Source organism: Aythya ferina (genome assembly GCF_964211825.1).
Source record: "Aythya ferina genome assembly, chromosome: 1".
Taxonomy (NCBI): domain Eukaryota; kingdom Metazoa; phylum Chordata; class Aves; order Anseriformes; family Anatidae; genus Aythya; species Aythya ferina.
In genome coordinates this window covers 78,033,650-78,047,154 of record NC_140296.1, presented here as the reverse complement: position 1 = coordinate 78,047,154, position 13,505 = coordinate 78,033,650, and the positions used below count along the sequence as shown (strand labels likewise).

At 39.6% G+C, this 13,505-nt stretch overlaps 1 protein-coding gene across 6 annotated transcripts in view; it reads right to left on the bottom strand.

Annotated features, from left to right (window-relative positions):
• FRMPD4 (FERM and PDZ domain containing 4) overlaps window positions 1–13,505 on the bottom strand; it is a 313,076-nt gene that overhangs the window by 115,822 nt on the left and 183,749 nt on the right. For all 6 annotated transcript variants that reach the window (XM_084507766.1, XM_084507765.1, XM_084507768.1 and 3 more), the window contains exon 2: window positions 9,587–9,703. In XM_084507766.1, the coding sequence (XP_084363892.1) occupies window positions 9,587–9,703 (117 nt within the window). The remainder of the gene's footprint in view (window positions 1–9,586; window positions 9,704–13,505) is intronic.

The following is a 13,505-nucleotide window of genomic DNA, read 5'->3' as shown; positions in this document are numbered from 1 at the left end:
CCTGGGTTAGGATACCCTGAGTTTGTTTTTTTTTCTATACAAGCTCTACTCCAAAAGTTTTATTTTACTTCCTAATCCAGCTTCAAAACCACAAAAGTAACATTTTTCAGGATGCAATACTTCCCCTGATTTCATGGTGTCCCCATCCAGTTTGGGCTTGCAGAAAACACTGGGGACTAGATCAGAAACATGGAATAGACATTATAGATTAGGTAGCACTGACTGTGTGTTGTAACAGAGACCTGAAGTACACAATTCCCTGTACTCCACTGGGATACCACTACATTTAGGCTACCCAAGGTATAGACTAGTGACTGGACAAAAGCTTCTTTTCCTCTAAGTCGTCCTACCTTCATGCTACCTTTTTGTGCAACTCTCCTCAGCTTTTCTGTGAGAAGTATCCTCTTGGTTCAGCAAGTGATCATTGCAGACGTACAGAGACTTGGAAAGGGCAAGCCCACACACATGAAATGAGCTGCACTGCTGTGGCTAGGTCCCAAGCTACTGCACATGAACTGATTTAGGTACAGCTGCCTTGCAGTGCAAGGAAGCCTCCATTTCTCCTTGCTCCAGTTAAAATAAAATTACCCCACAGACCAGCATCTCCTTGTTATTATTCTGTCCATTATAGAAATGATTTATCCTGGTCAATATTAACATCATTTTGTCTGTCATATTTATGCCTGCCCTATTTATGACTAGAGCAACAGTTCTCCAAGAGAGAAGGGCAATTGTGAAATCACCATCTCTTTTCAGGAGGTTGAGCTGATTTCACAATACTTTCTCTTTCAGCATATGCCAGACCACAGACACAAACAGGTTGCTATATAATTTTCCTTCTTCTCTCCTTTCTAATTATTCAGGTTTGCTTTAAACAGTCATTTGTGGTTGTGCATCCCTGCTGCTGCTCATCTCTTCTCTCCCCACTCTCCCTTCCACCAAACAGTCCTGTCCTTGAGCAGGTCAAACCCTTAGCAACAGAAAGCGAATCTGTAGGCAATCTGAAAGGAGCAGAGTAGCACTCTTTCCTTAATAGCACACTATTCATATCAACAGTCCGTATAAGTAACAAGCAAATGAAAAAAAAAATAGAGGAAAAAAATAAGAATCGCCATACCAATCAGACCTGTTGTCCGCCTGGTCCAGTGTGCTTTCTCTGACAGTACTCAGTACCCGCTTGAGAGGAAGGTGCAAGAAACCTTGTAATTATAGAATAACCTGATTAATACAGGAAGTTTCGTCCTAGCCCTAGGCAGTCAGCAGCTGACTCACCCGCTTGTCTGAAACATAAGAATTTATATCTGCTCTAATTTTTTTTAATCCTGTGTAATTTAACAGTGGAAGACTCATTACAAATGTACATTTCTAATCCTGTTTTGAATCCTACTAAGCATTTTAGGTTTTACTGTAACCTGTAGCTGGGAGTTATATTCACTAATTATATAGGTTGCACTATTTTTATCATTGTTAAACTGACTGCTATTCAATCTCATTGGATGTCCCTTTTAAGGCTCTGGGAAGAAGTGGGCCAGAGAGCACAATTCCACTGCCTGTTTACCGAGCTTCTCACCTGGGAGAGAAGATGCCCAGAGAGGCACCCTGCAGCCAGCCTTGGGCTTAAGGCATTATCCTGGGGTGCCGACTGCCCTCATTCACATCCCCAGTCTGAATAGGAAAGAGAAGGAAATGAACCCTTTTTTCGACACTCTGCCTAAGTTTAACCTGGCTGAGGGAGGACAGAGCAGCAGCAGTGATGCTGCTCATATTTTTTGAGAATGTCATGTAAATTCTGCAGCAAATCTAGTCCACATTTTTTCTGTACCTAGAGATGAAGGAATACAATGCATTCACGAAAGTGCTATATAATATCAGACCTATAGGCCAGAAGATGGCTCCCGTGGCTTCAAACTTCTATTATGGCCTTATACATGTATACTAAGGTAATTTTAAAGAACAAAATAAGAGCAGCCTTTTCAAAATGCATGAAGATGAACAATGCTGTAACCACAATCAAGGCTTTCACTGTATTTATATGCTCTGTGTTCAGAACCTTCCAACAGAGCAAATCCCAGAGAAATACTCTGAAAAAGGACTGAACTACCAATAGGCATGTACAACCTGTACAAAACATGACTAAGAAGGATGAATTAGGACTAGAGATACCAACAGAGATATGAGGGGAGAAAAAAAAATAATTAAAAAAAATAAAAGCTGAATGGTCTGATCCCTCTTCTGTGCTTATTTATTTTGAAGTAAACTGATTAGCATGCTTTGAGCCTCGTTTTTGCATCTGGTATAAATTAGTGGCCCTTAATAAGCAGGATGCTTGACTGATATGCCATTAATATCATCAATGACTGTGTTCTGTCATTCCACACCATGGGCCAGCTATGAGAACTGCCTGTACAGGGAGCAGTGGTTGGCCAGACAGGATGCATGTAGCAAACACAGAAGAACTCCACCTTTCAGAAAACATGAATGAATTTCCTCTTTGAAGGACAGCAAGCTGTAATCGAGTTGGAAAAAAACCTACTAAAAACATAGGTAAGTATACGAGTACAGGAGAACATCCCATCACAGCTTTACTGTTTTGTAAAGAAATATTGTGTGATGCATGTATTGAGGTATTAGGTTGTCGTGAGCTACGCTAGCTACTAAAAACACAAACACACCACCCATATGTCCCACATATGGGACAAAAGCTGGCATTCAGGCATTTCATAGCTACTATGCCACTGCTGAAATAAACCAGGCAAGAAAAAAACAAAATGCAATGTTTTAACAACCCAAATCTCACAGAGCTGACAATGTCATATGCAAGAGAATGTATCTTAGGGGAAAAAAAAAAGAGTTAAGTTTGCAGATGCACCTGGAAGAAACCTGGGAGAATTCAGCATTGCTAAATACAAAAGGATCAGTAAAAAGCAACAGGCACTGTAGATATCAAAATACATGCTGCCACGTTTCAACCAGTGCAACAACCACATCATACTAACATAACAAGATTCGGAAAGACTTTCAATGAGCAGGTCTCTACCAGCTCTGCTGTGTTTTTCAGGGACTGACCTGTGGTTTCAAGCCAAGCAGTAAGGCTGCAGGCTTTGACCTCTGCATGTGCTGCCCTATATTTCATGCCCGGGGTCCCAGCAGTTTGCTCAGCTTGTTCCGGACTGCCCAGAAGTAAACTAATGTGCACGAAGTACAGATGGTCAGGGTCCTTGGAGCAAAATAGGGACAAAACCAAACTGATAATGCAGACACACCCTGTCATTCTATACAAGGCAATAGCAAGAGTTAAAGTAAACACGATCAATAGCATGTCCTGCAAACAAGGATATTGTAACATTCTGTCCTCCGAAAAATTATTTTAAAAGTATAACAACTAACTACACCTTACTGGAACTGCTCCTGCTTTGAGCCCACAGACAAAGGGCTATGCTTCTTTTCATTTAGTCTGATTTCACAGACTTGGGTCTTTATTTGGATGACAGAAGCCAGATCCAAAATCCACACAAATACCAAAGTACATAATACCTTAGAAGTTAAATAGGAATAGGAGTCAAAAGGGTGTGACTTTCCATGGCAGCAAATGTTGCTTTGGCTTGCACCTTAGTGTGCCACTGTAGGGCAGGTTAAGCCAACACAATCTGTTGAAACCCTGTCCTCTCATTGATCAGGTATTTCACTGTGGCACCACGTGGCATTATCCATGCTCTGAGTAGGAGGTTGGACCAGCTGACTTCCAGAGGTTTCTTCCATCTTCAACTAATCTGCAACTCTGCCTGACCATGTGGAAGAGTGGCTCAGGGAGTTAAACTGACATAAAATTCATTACTTTCTCTGTAGGATTGATTTTTTATTAGCTTTTGTCAGTTTATTTCCCTCTATCAACTCCCCTCCAGGTCTGCTGGGCATCAAGACTGACACAAGAAAAAGGGTGAAAATGTATAGGTCAAAAAGTCAGTAAGATCATAGCAGTGGAACCTTGGGCAACCTGAAATTGCCATGAGGCTAAGCTAAATGGACAAAATCAACCAAAATATTCCTGCTTTGCTTGATATCTCCAATCTCACTGAGTATGTTTTATTAAGATTCATGTTTGTATTCATATTAGTGTTAAAGACATTTCTCATTGTCATACATCACACAGTATATGTAATAAATGCTTAGAAAATAGGCCTTTGAAATGGTTACATATACACTGCAAAGCGCTTTATATTGAAGGTCCAGCTTAATATAGCCTGGGCTGTACAGAAATGTGCTGGCAGAATACCAGATGACTGCTGTCCTCCCATACTAAAATGTATTACTTATCTCATAAGGCTATTTGAAGTAAAAGTGGCAAGTTAAAAGGGAATGGGTGAAGTTCTGAAACTTTAATTTACTACGGCCTAAACTTAATAAAAGTACTTTATAGGCTTGCAAAATGACCCTAGTTGTGCCATCTGTACAGAAGAGATAATGAATTGATAGTGACATCTCAAAATATTTTGATAAAAGGCTCTTCTCACAGTTTTACCAAAGTGCTGCCTGGCACAGGAAGCTACCACTGATTAGTTCAGGCCATAGAGGCTTTCTTAGATTTGAAAGAAACCGAATTTGCTTCAGCAGAAAGAATAAACATCTCTTCACATTCACGCCTTAAAGCCTTTGCACTGACACTATATAATTACTTTTCATCTCACATAAAGATTCTCCTGAATTCTCTATTCCTCCCACAATTTCAAAATTACAATATGTCTGCTTGCATTTGAATGGATATGTACATATGGCACTAAGTAAATTATTTAACTAAAAAACTGTTAATGTTGCTATGAATTATGTTATTTGCTTGTACAGAACTCATGTGCACATTTCATTGTGATAATACCTGGTTTATACATCTTTAATCAAAACCAAGCAAAGGATTTGAATTGCTTTCTCTCCTTTAGTGTGATGCAATTTGTTAATCTGTATGGCTATAAAAAGCCTTGGAGACAATATGATATGTTATCTTGCTTATCTCTCTTCTTCCTTTATTGACAGAACTGCCAACAATCATCTCACAATTTCACTCCTAAAATTCTGAGGCAAAAAAGAAGGAAAAAAATCTTAATACTGTTTTCGTTTACATAGTTTCGTTTAGTTTTAGCAAAAGCATTTGTTTGGAAAGCCAAAGAGGCTTTCCTTGAACAAATAATAGGCACTGAAAGGACAGCTCCTATTTTTCCAGATAGTATGACTTCATTATAGTTAGAATATATGCAGCCTTGCTAACAAAACTGTACATCAATTTTCAGTAGAGACAACTGCAACACATCACTGTGAAGCAATTTAAGTAGGTACAAATCTGATGCCAAGCCCTCAAGTAGATCCCAAGAGACCCTGCAAGCCTGACAGATTCTTGGCTCCGTACAGGCTATATTTGGGGATTCTGGACACTACTAAAAGCAAGACTGTGACACAAAGAAATATGTTACAGCACAGATACTAGGATTTTACATCCTTGGTTCCCTCCCTTGATATTAATGCTGAGAAAAAGGGAAGAAGGACATCCTCCTTTGCAAAAGACCTACAGTACAGGAGTTATTTCTACTTTCCTGGTCTCCCTAACATCAGAAGGCAGAGCCATCTTCCAGAGAGACCTGGACATGTGGAAGCGTAGTCAAGCACAAGCTGCAAGAAGTTCCACAAAGACAAGGCCCTGCACCTGGGACAACACACCCACAGAGCCCAACAGAGGCGAGGATCTGTGTGGCTGGGGAGCGGCCTTGCTGAAGGCAGCCTGGGGGCCATGGAGGACCACAAGCTGAACAGGGGTCAGCAGTGCAATGCTGGAGGCTGGGACAGAGGCAAATTGGAACCCAGGCTGCATTTGCAGGGACATTACCAGTGGAGACAGAAATGCAATCGTCCCACTCTACTCAACTCTTGTCAGGCCACACATGGAGTGCTGTATCTGGGTCTGGTCCCTGCAGCTCAATGAAGACACAGGCAAACTGGAGAGGGTCCATAGGGGGGCAACAAAGGTGATCAAAGGGCTGGAGAACCTGCCCCTAGGAGGAAAGACTGAAGGAAACAGGTCTCTTCGTCCTGGAGAACAAAAGACTCTAGGGGGACCTCATCACAGTATTCAGTACTTAAAGGGTGGCTACAAAGAGACAAAGTCTCCCTGCACAAGGAGCCACATGGAGAAGACAGGAGGAAATGGACACAAGCTGCACTGGGAGAGGCTTCATCTTGATATAAGAAATAAATTTTTCAGTAAGAACAACAAATGACTAGAAAAACCTCCCCAGATACATGGGAGAATCCACATCGCTGGAGGTTTTCAAGATGCAATTGGACTGGGTGCTATCTGATCTCTATTAGGCTCCCTTTTCCCATGCAAGGATGAACGTGGTGATCTTTTGAGGTCCATTCCCAACTGGGCTGTTCTGTGATTCTAATCCAGAGAGAGACACTTTTCCTCGAGACCAACTGTGTACAAAATATCCATCCTACAATTTATTTTTCTTTTTACCTGAATGCACTTTGACTAATGTCATCATCTAGGATGCTCCAGATGTAATTCCATACCTGTGCGTTGCAATTCAAACCATCCCTTTGACCCTCACTGCTATCATACCACAGCTTATTCTGCAGTGGGATGGAGTTCCCAGTCCATCATTTCGATTCTGTTAAGCTTTGCAAGGGAGAATTAAAAGTGGTATCTAAGAGCCCAATTCAGAAAGGAAGAGAAATAAATAAATAAAAATGTCAGAATATAGCAATATCAAGAGAAGCATGTAGCTCTTCTAGTAGGTATTTGCAAAGTAAGCAATGCTTTTTAGTGTGAGCTAGACTAAAATGAGATATGAAAAGACAAGAAATAGTCACAAGTGAGATGCTGTGGAGGGGATAAACTTTCAACACCCACAAACCTGACATAGAACTAGGTTCAACAGGTTTAGGTAAAACCTAGGCTACCAGTTAAAACTATGCTTGGCAAAAAAATGACAGTTTAGGTACATGCACTTGTTACAATAACTCAGTTTTATACCTGTAGCTAGCTAGCGAAAGAAGGCCAGCAGCCTTCCTTTTTAGAGTGAAGGTTGCCGAAGTGCAACCGTAAGAAGATCCTTGCTCTCTCAAAGATCCTTGCATGTGAAGCTCAGGAAAGATTTACCAATAGAGTATGTTGTGTTTTTACAGCAGTTAGTGTTTCTAAAACACTTGAAATGTGTGAAAAAGCAGGACTCTCTACTTGTTACGTTTCTGAAATTACACCGTATTCTTTGTTCATGTAAGGTTTGTATTATACATCTTTTGTTAGGTATTTTAAGCATGAAACGTAACTAATCAAGTGATAGTTACCATCAAGCTCATAATTTTTGCCTGCCCATAGAGAATTCTGCGACTGTAAGAAGTGGGTTCACTTTGCTAAATCCATGACTTCTATTAAATTATTTTTGACAAGATCTTAACCTTAGATTGCAACTTATTTAGCTCTATGATCTCTACCTGCTATCCACATGCAGAGAAAAATGGAAGACCAGAGTCCCAAAGGAAATGGAGAGAAAGCACCTTGTAAAAACACACGCAAAACAAACAAACCAAAACAACCAGCAAACGAACAAACCAACAACAACAAAAACAAGCCTAACATTACTTAAGAGCTAATTTGGCATTGCTTGTTATGACATTTTCTTCTTAGATTAATTTTTCTGCTTTTAAGAGGGGGATATAGCACTTTAAGGTACTAAAAGGCAATCAAGAAAGTAAACAAACAAACCAAAACAAACAACAAAAAAAAAGACAAATAATCATTATCGACTGCAGGTTAGAAAATGCTCCCAAATTACAAAATTAATGAGTACTAATGCACTGCATTCTGTAAGCCACAGCTGTTTATAGTTACACGAATACAGCATCCCATTATGTGACCAGTGAGAAGAGGAATGAAATGTGGTGCCTGTCCTCAGAAATTGGATGTTATTGTTCAAATGAATCTCAGTCAGGCAGAGGAGAATATACTGACATTCTAAGGAAAAAATGGACACCCCTGAAGAGAAGTTTCTGATATTGAGAAAGACCTTCTCTACAGGAACTCCAGGCAGTTGCTAGTTACTGACTTCTAGGTCTGCAACCCTTACAGGTGCAGGTACCTGCACTAACTAGAGTAATAGAAGCAGCACAGTCTTATCACCACAGCGCTTTTGAGGCTCTCCAATACTTTTTGACAAGCCTAATCAGTTCAGGCAGAAAACCCATGCTAATATAGTTATATTGTGCCTGGTGTTCAGCTTCGCATTGCCCAGCACTGCAGCCTGTGTCTCTCAGACATGCAAAGCATGACAAATACTTGCTACAGAAAGAATATGACATTTCAAAGTCAGCTGTGAGCCTTCGTTGACCCAGACAGCTTGTTCCAATTTGGACATGTCTGAAATCTCTCTGACCCCTGAAAGCCTTATCATGGTTGCTTCCAGGTTACCAAACTGCTACAAATCTTGCTTTGGTTTTGATAGCAAATGCCTCCTATGGAAGCCAAGCTATGCACCTTGGGCAAATAGGGGATGAATACAAAGGGGATCTAACCCTGTGAAATGTTTTTTTTGCAGATGAAGAATCTGCAGGGAATTTAGGGTTTTAATAGTCAATTTCAAATAAATCTGATCTTAATACTCTGTGTTAAAAGACGGGTCTGTAATTCTCATCCAAGACATTTTAAAGCATCTGCAAGTTTCTAATCAGACCGATAAACATAAAAATGAAATAATAATTAGAAACAAATCAAATCAAACCAACTAACCAAAAAAACAAAACAAAACAAAACAAAACAAAACAAAACAAAAAAAAAAACAACCAGGCCTTCATGAGCAGAAACAAAATGCTGGACTTAAAATGATATATAAGCTAAAGCAACTAATGCTGCAATACTAAGCAATTGTTCTGCTAACTCACCACCACCCCTTCTTAGTGAAAAAGTTCCAAAGCCACATATGTACATTTGCTAGGATAACAAAGCTGTATTTTATCCAAGCCACTTCAGTAATTTTAAAAAACAATTCTGCACAGTTTTCACTGCGAAAAGAAAACGCAGTTTTGTTCATGATCAAATTATTTGCACGGACATTTATTTTGCAAACCTTTAAATTCAGAGCTAAAGGACTATAGATAATCTAAGAATTAGAATACTAACTATACAGGATCAAAACGAGCACTTTCTCATTACTGGTATTATGAATATATTAAACAAGCTAAAAGAGCTCATGTGGCAGAGATGGAGGAGAGTTGTTAATCCCAGACAGAATTGCCCTTTTTCTTCGTCCTTTAAACAAGGAAGTTTTATTTTCATGTTCTGTTAATGACATTTGTTGCAATTCCTCAACAAATTACAGGTCCTTATATTAGTGTTTGCTTGAGTAAATGAAATAACCAAGCACCAAAACACCGCTTATTAAAGGATAAGGATCCGTGAAGTCAAATCTGTGTGCAATAAAACAAAACAGTGAAACATAAACTGTGTAAGGCTGAAACAGGAGTTAGGATTCTGAGAAGATACTGTTAGGAGCAGGGCTGCAGCACTGTGCTGCGGTGTGCACAGCTCGCGCTACCCACTTACTTGATGAAGTAGTCTCTTCCATCTCTGTTTGCCGTCATCTCCCATCCATAAGGTGTTCCCTGGTTCAAGCTCCAGGTCCCCGAAGGATGAGACCAGCCTGAAGACTTGTTCCTGTGGCTGCAGTTTAGAGGGAGAGAAAAAAACTGTGTGACTTGTCTGTTGTATGTATTCTTTAAATTTACTTATTTCACATCATTCACTTGACATCCAAATACTTTCAAAGTTGTGAAATACACAGACAAAACCTATGCAAATGAAAACAGGTTAATGCACCTACTCATACTGCAATATTCTTCCATTAAGTGGAAAGATACACTGTCACTCCTAATGGTCTCTGAGCCCAAGCCTTTGGCAAGGGAAATCTGGGACGCTCTATTAGTCCCACATCCACAATGCTCATTTGCAATAGATTCCAGCAAAAAGGGTGAGGAGCATTTTCATTCATTGCCATCTCATGTTCAAATGCCAGTTCTCAGTACAGTTTTAGCACAACAAACAATGAAAAAAACATTGCTGTGCATCGCACACATGGTGCACTAACTGGCGTGAGAAGGAACATCGACACCCGTTCTCACTGTTAGTAAGTGATTTGTTGTTCCATGTCAGAATGAAAGAAGACCATCACACTTCTGTGTATGGATGTTAAACTGATTCAACATGCAGATGTTGCTGTGCTTGATTGCTATCCATCAATCTCTTCCTCCAGATAACTTCTAAAAGGCTGCACTATCTCTGAGCACAGTTACAAATCGCTGCTCCAGCACTCTCTGCTACTATTAATTCCTGAGCATGAGCTAAGTCTCAAATAAAGACACAGCTTACAGAGTCCACTTAACTAAGAGAGATTCAGCAGCTCTCTCAAATAAGAGTACCTACCCACAGGTCTGATACTTTTTGTGGAGTGTAACCTACGTAATCACACACAAAAAAGATAGTTAGCAAGAATCCCCCATAGTTTCTCATAGGAAATCCAAACATTTACACTGGTATGTTGCTCCTCAGTTGCAGGAATTAAGCTAGATGTTACCACACATTCACACTTCTTCTGTGGGACTTACAGGTGCAGAAAGCAATAGGTCTTTCAGCAAAATTAACCAAGTCATGAATAGCTATGTACAATCCCCCACCAAAAAAAAAAAAAAAAAAAAAAAAGAGAAAGAACGGGAAAAGGAGGTAGAGTAACCAAAGATATTAAAGACTAACTGCAAGTGTGTCACAGATGGCTAAGATGAATCGACAAAGAACATCAAATACAACCTGAAATTCAGAAATGCAAAACATTTCTGAAGTACCTAAAGGTGGGTTAGAATTAGATGGTCTTTAAGGATCCTTCCAACCAAATCCATTCTATGATTCTATGATAAAAAGACACAAAATAAGAGCATGTTTTGAAATAGTCACCCTCTCCCTCTATCTGCCTATTAAACATATTACTGCCTAGTTCTACTTCCTAGATTTATGTTAAGTCCAAATGCCAGCAATGAACATACTATCTAGTGTTTTAGATAGAGATGTAATAACTTCTTTCCTTTAGAGAAACAGAGAGTAATGCAACCTGGTGAACATTCTTCTGGAAGAACAGAATTGGTCTCTATGGACAACTCAACAATTCATTGCAAATTGCTAAACTCAACAAAGTTGTACACAGTTAATCTTTCCCAAAGGAGGAATGCATCATTAAAACCAACTAGCTATTTCCCCCTCCCCCTTTATTTCAAGGATTAATCACTACTGAGAAAAGATATGGTGCTTCAAAACATAATTTACATGTAAAGTAGAGCATTACAATGAAGCGCTAGATATCTGATTTACCAATTACATTAAGTACGCTATCTTCTAGGAGAATAAAAACATTTGTGTAAGCATATTCAAACACTAGTATTTGCCATAGGACAGGGCTTAAGTCTAATATTTGAACACGCTAGAAATCTTAATAAAATTACAGTTACTCATGGCTAACAAAACACATAAATGCCAGATATGCTACATTACCCCAGATAAATGCAACTAACCTATTCCTGATCAAAGGAATTAATTTAAAAAAAAAAAAAAAAAAAAAAAAAAAGGTATCTGAGGAAAGAAAACAAGGTTTGAAAATAAGTATTTTCAGTGATTTCTCATACAGATTCATGGAAAGTTAAGCTCCAGCATTCAAGTTTCTCTGACAGAAAAATACTTGACAGAGAGATAAAGGAAACCACCCTATAATCTAAGAATGACAATTTATCTCTATAGACTTCAAACTACACTTAGCACCATTTTGGATCTTAAATACTGTAGTTGGCTTCAAAAAATAAAAAATAGAAAGCTATCTATTTTATCCAGATTATAAAGGCATATGCATACATTTAATACTTTTAATTTTACTTATATACATTTCTCAACCTGTGTTAGCTTCTCCACCTGTAAAATGGGTACGTGGATATTAAAAAATTCCCAGGTAAAGCACATCAAACTTCTATTATGAGATAATGTGTAGGAGCCCCCGACAGTAATGATGATCAATCATTTCTGCATTCAAATTAAGGGCCTATCTTTATATGGATAATAAATCAGTGGATTTTAAGGTAAATTTAATTCCCCTGAAAGCCTTCTTTGAGCCCCTAAACCATTATCGGTGACAGAAGCTATCATATAATGATGAGTAATAACTGCCTTACTTAACTATACATATGTCTACATCAGCTGCAGTACTCCAGTCTCTCTTTTAATCAGTGGGAAAGTAATTAGCATTCGATTGTATGTATATACCTGCCTACTGTATACACTTAAGATGAGTTGTTAGACAAGTACAAATTCTGAGGTGGCTCCAGATGGGTGAAAAACAAATACCCACAGAATATTTTCTACAGTAAGTTGCACAGTTCAATAATAAACACTTATGTCATAACAACAAATTTTTCTGCTCCTGCATAAATGCAGCTCAAAGGTGCTTAGCACCAGCGATTCCCAGTATCCTGTACAGTCTCAAAAAAGGAGAGAAACTGCATTATTTTACCGATTTGTTGAATATTATTCCACTTGTCCGCAAGGATTCTGTTTGAGGGATGCTACTGGGGCAAAAGATGGCAAGGAAGAGATCAGTGACAGGAGGAATGTCAAAGTCTCTGTAGAAAACCACAAGCAGGCCAGACATTTCACCTGGGGAACTTTGGTCAGGCTTTGAATCAGGAGGATGCTTCACTGGTATGGAAGAATCATCGGGCCATGGGAGATGCCAGCACAAACCCTACTCCCTGTATGTGATCTTAGATAAATCCCTGCATATGATTTGTGATCACTATTTGCCGTTTATTTGCCTCACAGACATAGGAAGAAGAGCACACTACGACTGCCCAGATCTCTGAAAGATCTGAGCAATTCCCAGGAGCGGAAAGATACAGAAATGTGACTTCTACCTGCCTGCCCAAGGAGCAAGCCCTGGCACTGCTGTAACTGACTGCTTGCTGTCCATTGCTGCCCCTGCTCCCTACAACCAGACCTGCTGCTGGGCACGCATTACTGCAGAGCCCTTAGGTGCAAAACTTCACTGTGAAAGCCTAAGCCAGCATCATGCCAGCAGAGCTCTGAAAACAAGGCAGCATTAGCTGTGATGTCCCATCAGCCTTCTTTTGACAATCTCACTGCAGATGTAGAAAAACAGATCCCTTCAAATTGCTTCACACTGAACAATCAATTCATTAAATCACGTAAGCGGCATGTAAGGAAGCAGCGTGCCGTGTGGAGGCAGCGTCTGACCGAGAATATAATAGCTGCGCCACAGTGAAGGTCTTAAGGTCAACCCTTTTTTCGGTCCTGTGCTTGAGGCATGACTGAGAAATACATTCGTATGTCAAGTCTTCTGTATTTGATGTCAGCAGTATGTGACTTATGCAATATGCAGAACATACACAGCATTAACCACGGTGCAAACAAGAAG